The sequence below is a fragment of the Andrographis paniculata genome, unplaced genomic scaffold (assembly GCF_009805555.1).
Source record: "Andrographis paniculata isolate CXL003 unplaced genomic scaffold, ASM980555v1 Contig12END, whole genome shotgun sequence".
Taxonomy (NCBI): Eukaryota; Viridiplantae; Streptophyta; class Magnoliopsida; order Lamiales; family Acanthaceae; genus Andrographis; species Andrographis paniculata.
The window spans coordinates 1,005,957-1,015,136 of NW_026137402.1; the positions used below are offsets into that span (position 1 = coordinate 1,005,957).

At 40.6% G+C, this 9,180-nt stretch overlaps 1 protein-coding gene across 1 annotated transcript; it reads left to right on the forward strand.

The window, feature by feature from the left end:
• The first annotated feature begins 294 nt into the window (after positions 1-294).
• On the forward strand, positions 295-1,383 carry LOC127256976 (uncharacterized). Its single transcript, XM_051283220.1, has one exon. It carries the CDS (start codon positions 295-297, stop codon positions 1,381-1,383), a length of 1,089 nt encoding a protein of 362 aa, XP_051139177.1.
• The last annotated feature ends 7,797 nt before the right edge of the window (positions 1,384-9,180 follow it).

The following is a 9,180-nucleotide window of genomic DNA, read 5'->3' on the forward strand; positions in this document are numbered from 1 at the left end:
GAGAAATTGCATAACAAGAAACCTTATGTCTGTTTTGTTGATGGACCAGCTGGTACTGGAAAAACTTTTTTATACACTGCTATTTTGTCATACACATCTGATCATACCATTAAATCTATTGTTGTAGCAACGTCTGGAGTTGCTGCATCACTCCTTCCTAATGGACAAACTGCCCACTCAAAATTCAAATTGCCATTAGATATTAATGAGCATAAGACTTGTCAAATAAGCAAACAATCTACCTTAGCAAATGAGTTACGACATACCGACCTAATTATTTGGGATGAAATTTCAATGGCAAGACGTGAACTAATTGAGGCTTTTGACACTACTATGGGAGATATTATGGATAACAACATCAGTTTTGGTGGTAAAGTTATGATCTTCGGGGGGGATTTTCGTCAAATTACTCTTGTCATAAGAGACGGAACAAAGGACCAGTACATCGAAGCAAGTTGTATATCGTCTCCTCTATTTACACATGCAGATAAGTATCACTTAACTGTCAATATGCGGGCACAAAACGATACATCATTTGCAGCATTTCTTGAGGAAGTAGGGAACAATTCTTGTGTAAATAACAACAAAGGAGAGATTCAGATCCCAACAACTTCATTGATTAGCTTAGAAAATGACAACTTGTTGCAACTGATTGACAAGATCTACCCACACAATTTACTCCATCCAAGTTCCTCTGCTGCACTAATAGGTAGATCTATACTGACACCAACCAACGAGACAGTTGATACTATTAACAATCAAATAATTGAAAGCATGTTTGGAGAACCAATCGTACTAATTGCAAGAGATGTAACTAAAGATCCATCACAACAAGCACATTATGAAGATTACCTAAATACTTTGACACCTAATGGTATGCCACCTCAAAGATTAGTTTTGAAGACAGGTGCACCAATAATGCTATTGCGTAACTTAGACCCCACAAATGGCCTTTCAAATGGTACACGGCTTATTTGTAAGAAAATTACACGCAATGTCTTACAAGCAGAGATTGCAACAGGCCCGCAAAAAGGGACTTTATGCTTTATACCACGAATACCTTTAAAGCCTAACAATATACATGAATGCTCTGTTGAGTTCATACGTACTCAATTTCCAGTGAAGTTGTGCTTCTCAATGACCATTAACAAATCACAAGGGCAGACATTAGATGTTGTTGGCGTGTACATGAAACAACCAGTATTTATGCATGGTCAACTATATGTTGCATTATCACGAGCAAAATCTTTTGACTCTTTGCATGTCCTCATTCCTTCAGACATCAACACTGGAATGCATTCTTCTTGGACGAAAAACATAGTTTACAAGAAGCTTTTACAATTGGCTGGCATTAATATATCTCCACCTCCAAATCCCATATAGCCCACATCCATAAGAGCCCACCTACTACCCTTACTCCCACATTGTTGTCAACTCAATCTATTTTTTTTTTACTTTTTTTGCCTTCTTTTGTCACATCTCATGCCCTCTTCAGTTTCCTTCTTGTGATTTTTCATATAATATATTTTTATGGAGGCTTAAATCAAACATTGTAAGTTCTCAAATATTTTTATGATTCACTTAATTTTGTTAGTGTGAGTTACTGTCATGCTCCATTTATTTATTCATAAATCTTCTATTTCTGTTGGAATTTTCAATCTTGTTTTTTCCTACTGTTTGATGCAAGCTCATTTTTAGGCTTTTATATTGTTATGCATGTATGCTTTTTTCATGTAACATATATGTAAATAGAGTTTCTATCATCTGCACCTTATGTATATATATTATCTCTTATCGATTGCTCTGGTATTTGTTGTCAGATGTCAACCCTCTGAGTTTGTTATACCTCTGGCAAAATATGTGAAGGCTATATACCACACCAGAGTATCTAATGCCATGCGCTTTCAGATGATGTTTGAAACTGAAGAATCCAGTGTTCATTGGTAGGTTTGACATTGATTGTAGTTTCTATTAAAAAAATTCCATCTTTTTATTGAGTTCTCTAATACGTGCTTAACTACAGCAATATGGCCACAATTACTGACATAAGTGACTTGGATGCTATTAGGTGGCCAAATTCACATTGGCGTTCTGTCAAGGTATGATATTCATTCGAAATTTCGTAAATGACTATAAAAGAATTAACTTGTCTATCGTACTAAAGAGTGGGGATGTATTTACCTATGAATGTAATTGCTTATGTGCTTATTATATTGTTTATTTGGTATTATTATTCACATAAATGCACTGACATTAGAGATTCTAAAATCAATGTCGTTCACAGGGAAATTGGTTTGTTAGTGAATCAGTGTTTCTTGCTTTCCTACACCTTCTAGAATACAATTAAATTGTAATTATAGCGTTTCAAATTAGGTAGTGATCTTGTATTTAATTCTTCAGCTCCGATCCAAACATTTTGGAACTTGTAAGATCAGAATTGAGCGTGGAAGATCCTGCTAAGATATAGTATCAACTGGTAATTTATCAAAGAAATCGACAATAGCTTTAATCTAGATTCGTATTATAGTGGTGATCAAACTTGTAATTAGATGACGTTTTTGAACTTGATTCCAATTTTCCTTCTTAACGAGATCCTTCCCTTAATGTCATCAATGAATAATTTGTGGATTATGTTTGCTTTCAAATGACTATACAGTAAACATCTTTTTGATATTGTGTTATGTATTGATTTATTTAGCAATAGGGAAATTATATTTCAATCTTCCTAGGCTGATCTTCTTTTTATTTGTCCTGCTTTTCATTTGCTGTTGGCCAATGTTGTACTGGAAATGCTAAGAATGAATCAATCCATATACACAGCCATAGACGTTTCGAAGTCCATTAATGGTTTAGAGATCAAGTATGTGGATATATCACCATTGTTGTTTGTCAGCGCTGATCTCGAGATTAATGGGACATACCTGCCTGCAGTAGAGGATTTCAGGAAGAAGATTGTTGCTTCCGACAGCATACTCTTTGCTTAACCGGAATACAATTATTCAATGACCGGTAACTTTTATTTACATATATGATGCATATGTTGTTCCATTACAGCCTTACATTAATTTAGTCCATACTTATTTGCTATAGAACAAAGTCTAATGTGGTCTTAATTCATAGAACCATTTCATGTCAACATGATTTCTTGTGTGATAGAATAAAATCCATTCTACAGCTGCAACTTCAAAAATTCTGCAGGCAAGATTTTTACTAGAACATGACTTCCATAATGATGGAACATGCATTATCTCATCAGCTTGATCCTTGTTAAGATTAATAATGAATGATTGCAACTAATATTTTGCTTTCTATATACTGTGTTATCATCTCTGTGTGTCAGTGTTTTTTTTTCCGCTCAGTGTGTCCGAGTTTTTTAACGATTTCATGCAAGAATTTACTCATTTTAGAACAAGTAGAATCCAAGTGAAGAAAAGATTATAACCAACGTGATATTTTTTTTATTACTTAGACATATTAAATCAATTTTTGGGATGCAACATTGAAAGTTTCGCTCCTGTACCTATTGGCTAATCCAAGGTATGTTGTCCTCAATAAGTCTTAAAATATATAATCACCACTTTTGTATTCAATAAGCCAGCATTCACCACTCAATACCCTAACAAATACTAATAACGGAAAACATTTACAATCCAAAACCAAAATCAATTGACCAATTTACAAATAATAATTAACCATAACAAAAATATGCAGTAATAATAATTATAATAACTACCGTTTCAACCCGTGCGATGCACGGGTGCATACATAATTAAAATATTTAAAAATTAATTAATCAAATATAAATGATAACTATTTTTAAAATAATATTACATTATACATGTATATTTAAATGTTAATTTTTATTTGAGAATAATTAAAATAATTAACTATATTTATTATTAAATTATTGAAATAAAAAAAATAAAAATATAAAATACAAAATTAATTTTAATTGAATCTATCATTAAAATTTGTATTCAATTAATAAATATATAAATTTAATTTTAAATAATATATAATGAACAATATTATATTATCCAATATATTTATATAAGATAATATAAATAAAAAATAAAATAAAAATTATAGAGAAGAAATATAAAATATAATTATTGTTGAACACAAAAAATAATAATAATAATAATAATAAATAATGGCAGTAGGATGTTGGATCGGTCAGGATATAAGCCAAATGGCCCACATGTCGGGAAAAAAGAAGTCGGACAGACGCAGATGTCTGTCAAGACGAATGTCGGGCAAGGAAGAAGTATGGACAGACGCGGAGGTCTGTCAAGAGGACAATCTGTCCATCTAAGGAGATAAGACAAATAGAGCCGGTCGGTTGCTCTGTAGTCGGGACCACAGTCGGTTGATCTGTGTTTGGGACCACAGTTGGTTGGTCTGCCAACCCTTCTCCTGCTGACACGTGTCCTTAACCGACCACAGTGTCATTCTCATTTACTCTCAATAATATCTAACTCCCTGGACCGACCGCAGACTTTCCGCATTATTCATCCGACTGCAAACCTCCCGACTTGCAAACCGCCCCACCTGAGCATTTTCCGACCTGATGACCTTCCCACCTACGGACTTTCCGTCCCGAGGACCTTCTGACCTGAGGATTTCCCGACCTGCGGACCTCCCGACCTGGGGACCTTCCTACCTGAGCACTTACCGACCTGCGGACCTCCCGACCGGAGGACCTTCCGACCTGAAGAGTTTCCGACCTGAGGCCTTCCCGACTTGCGGACCTCCCGACCGGAGGGCCTTCCGACCTGCGGACTTCTCGACTTGCGGACCTCCCAACCTGAGGACCTTCCAACCTGCGGACCTCCCGACCTGGGGACCTTCCGACCCGCAATTTCCTTAGAAATATATCTATTATTCCTGAGTTTCCAACAGTGCCCCTCGGCCAGTTCGATCAACTCGATTGCTATACCCATTTTTCTTTTTTCCCTAAGCTTTTTAACATAATTCTAAATTTCATACGTAACAATTTTATGTATTTTACAGTATTTAGAAATCCCTAATCTCAGGCACTCATCTATCAAATTCGCAGATATTTCTCTATTTTTGAATTTTACTTTTTATTGTTGAAAAATTGTATCAACAATTATATTATTTAATATATCTTTATAAGAATATTATATTTATAATTTAGAGAAAGTTAAGGTAATGTTTACATTTGTTACATAAAAATGCGACACACATTACATAAGGAGCGCTTTGAAGGCGGTTACTAGGTCGGCCCATTTCTGTTCAGTGCGAGCCATTCTTCTTTGATGGACGGCACTTTCGTGCTCTTGGATCATCCTTGACCGAGTACTGGCTTGGAGTTGGTCATGGAGGCTAGCGCAAGTCTGGTGCTGCTCCTCCACTAGGCGACTATCCTCCTGAATGCAGCCTTCTAATGACTCCAGCTGTTTCTGAAGGTTCTCGAGTTCCTTCATTTTCTGAGAGATTTCAGTTATCAAATGATGGCGCACTTGCTGGTGTTCAGTCAACCTACTAGAAGCTTCATTCAGTACCACTGTCGCCTTTGACAGGGACGCCTCAATGGTTGTAGTGTCAGGGATGGGCTGAGACGGTGCAGAGTCGGATGATGGGGGTCAAATCAAAGGTAGGTCGATTTGAAGTTCAATGATCCTCTCCATCATCCGACTGAGGATTGGTGCCACGACAAACTCAGCAGGAGTCTGCACCAATAAATCAACAACCACCTGACGTAGAGAGTTTACATCTGCAGAGCTCAGATCAGCCAAGGAAACATCGACGCAGCGCAGTAGTACTGGTCGGGCAGATCCCAGTAATGGCACTTTGCTGAGGAAAGTAAGCTCACGAGTTGTCTTTTTAAGTACCTCAGAGTTATTAAAGATTCATAAGTTAAAATAAGCTAATGCAGTGATATGGACGTTACCTGGTGGAGGACGGCCGTAGCTTCAGAAGGAGTTAGCAGAACCGAAGTTAGTGGGGGAGGGCCATAAAGGTTCCTCATCCGACCAACCGATTTGACGGCTGCGGGCAGAGGACCTATGAAGCCTGGCTCAGAACCCTGAAAATGTAAAACGTCAAGTCAAAGAGAGTTGGGATTAGCATACGGGGATGAAGACAAAGAAAAATACTAACCACGGCTTCGCTGTTCTGATTAACAGAAGGGTCGCCCGACTCTGAAGAAGAGACGTCGACTGGTTCAAAGTGTTGGACTGGTACAGGGTCTGCTTGGACTGGTTCAGGATTTGCTTGGACTGGTTCAGGGTCTGTTTGGACTGATGCAAGGATCGGCGGTTCTGGTTCTGCGTTCGGTTAAACCAGGTCAGGGAACGCCGGCGGTTGCTGTTCAGTGATCGTTGGTTCGACCACCGGATCGGCTGCCGCAAGCCCCTGAGATAAGGAATATAAGTTAGACTCTAGATAGGAAACATTATCTGACAACATGCTATATGCTCACCGGGAGCACGGGCGGCTGAGGAGGGGTAGATATCGATGAGGCAATCACCATGACCGTCGGGTCCTCTTCCCGACGAATCACTGACGGTCCCGCCGATGGAATGGCAGACCTTTGGCCGACCTGCATTTCCGGTCGGGACTGGGAGGAGGTTGATGAAGACATCTGCCTCAACGTCGGGTCCTTGTCAAGACGCATCACGGGCAGCTCTTTCGGTATACCGCCCAAATGTTCACCACTCCGGGCTGCAGGCGGGGAAGAAGTTGCCTGCGCCCAGGTAAAGAGGTAAAGTTAGAAACCATAATTACGAGAAATGAAAGAGTTTGGGGGAATTACCTCGGGGACGGATGGTGAATCGCCTCGCAAAGCAGCTGGTAGGGCAGATGCCAACGTAGTTGGTCGGGTGCTAGGCTGATCGGTTACGCTGGCGCATCGTGGATCAACCGACCTATCCGTATCATGTTCGGCAGTCTGGTCGGCTGGTTTTTCAGCAAGCGACTCTGAGGAAAAACCTTGTCAAGAATAAATTGAAGGAAAAACAGAGTTAAGGTTACGATTTAAATACTTACCCATGTGTCGCCGCACATTGGCAGGCATCCAGATTGGGTCCACAGGTAGGGACACCAAATAATCCTCTACCGTCTGCCGATCATATACCGGTCTTGTGGTGGCCTTCGGTCGGGCGGCTCTTTTCCTCTTTGGAGCACTGGGGCCTTCGGCGCGAGCCGCCCGTTTGCTCCTGATGACCGTGGCAAGAGTTCCCGACCCCAAAGCAAGGGCTGGATGAGGGGTTAATATCGCCAGCAATTGGTCAGTTGAAGGGGCCACCATTGCCCAAGTATCCGACCACCAAGAGGGAAAGGTTTCCACCGTCTTAGGGTCACGGCGGAAAGGAAGGTAGGAGTTGGAAGTTATGTAAGAAATCAGCTAGGAAAGATAAGGTGAAATCAAAGAAGGGGTAACTCGCCCGTCGGGGCTCTGAGTTATTAGGTGTGGACGGGCGAGTGGACCTGGTAAACCTTGACAGCAGCCAAACTGTCGAGACAAAAATTGTGGCTGATAGTTGAAAGTATAAAAAGACTTACGGTTTCTCTTATCAAACTTGGGACTGGAAAAAAGAGACCGTGGTTTCAGGGCTGAGTCCCAAGAATGAGGATAGGTCGGGTGAGGCAAAGGTTCTGGATAAGACAAGGGGTAATTGGTATCCGAATAAGGCCAAAAAAGTTCAGTAAGATACTGAACGTAAAGCTCATAGACAAAAAATTTTGAGTTACTACGGTCGCCTGAAAGAATAGCCGCAATTACCAGGTCAGAAGGGTAAAGACCGGAAGAGTTTGGAGTTAGCTGAGCAAGGGCTAACCCAAGAGATCTACGAGGGTTCGAGGTAATGGGCACCCGACCACAAAAGGCGTTCGGAAAGTAAAGTCTCAGCCAAAGCTCCAAAAACCAAAAAGGACCAGACGCAGCTGTGTCCGCCCTCTTCGTATCTACTAGACGGTCGCTAACTCTGGATAACCCCTCATACAAATTGGCCAAAAAGAGGGTCCCTAAAGAAAAGAAGTGACCAGTAGCTAAGTGGATGGCTAAGTCAACTTGCGAGGTCAAGATTGATTTGGAGGGAGAAAGAATTATATATCTGAAGAAATGAGCAGAAAAGAAAGTTCAACATACAAACAAATATATAAAAAATGAATTACATAGAGGAAATTATATACCTGCATAGCCAAAACAGCAAAAAAGCGGTGTGCTCCAAGGCAGTTACTGGAGAACCCTCTGTACCCCGAAAGCGGAGGACAGAGTTGGTCCAGCTGCGTTCCCTCTCAGGTATGCAAGCAAGCGACCAGCCTTCATGGTCGGGCGCTGGTTCTTGCCCATCCAACGACCCAAGGATAGGGTCGTCACCAACCACGGGGAGGTGGGCAATCATAGCCATATCCATCATGGTTGGGCCCATGGGGCCAGTTGGGAGAAGGAAAACACCCAGTTGGGCATTCCAAAAGGCAGCCATAGCAAAAAGGTCTTTGTCGTGAAGGTACAATGGTTGAGTCGCTAGAAAAATGGCCTTATCAATCCCTTGTCGTTGCCATTGTTCATAAAAAACAGGATATAGCCTCGAATACCAAGAACGAAAGGCATCTTTGGGATCGGTAAGATGTGTTTTAATATGATCATTAATGCGTTCAGGTTTGAAATCAGGGTTGTTAATAGCTAAGGGGGTTACAGAACAGATAATACTCTTTATACGAACAGCATCCTCAGAAGAGGTACAATAGGGACGAAGAGTGGGAGTAAGAACAGCAGAAGAAACAAAAGGGATTTCTAGATATGAACCATCAAAAGGTAGAGTTGGGACGTACTGGTTAGCCATGGTTGAAAGGAGCAAAGCGCGAAAGGGACAAGAGAAAGTATTGGATCGCAAAAGGAGGAAAGTAATTAGAACGCGTAAGCAAGAAGATGAAGACGAAGGGGATTTAAGTAAGGTTTTTCTGCAAAAACCCCAGATTAAAAACCGTAATGATCATCTGACTCCCTCAACAAATCACATCTCACATTGATCGAGAAGTGACGGCAGAGAGTCCGGCGGGAAGAGCCAAATTGTTAAATAATATAGGGTTTCTTTCGGCATGTGGTGAGAATCTAACAAATGGGGCCCACAAATGAAATCTAACAATGGAAAGTGAGCTTTTAGGGGGCCCATTCAAGAGAAACTCCTGTTCAAATCCTACCTCGCCCGA

Excerpts from the sequence above, each read along its gene's own strand:
- LOC127256976 (XM_051283220.1), top strand. The coding sequence starts at position 295 with ATGGCAAGACGTGAACTAATTGAGGCTTTTGACACTACTATGGGAGAT.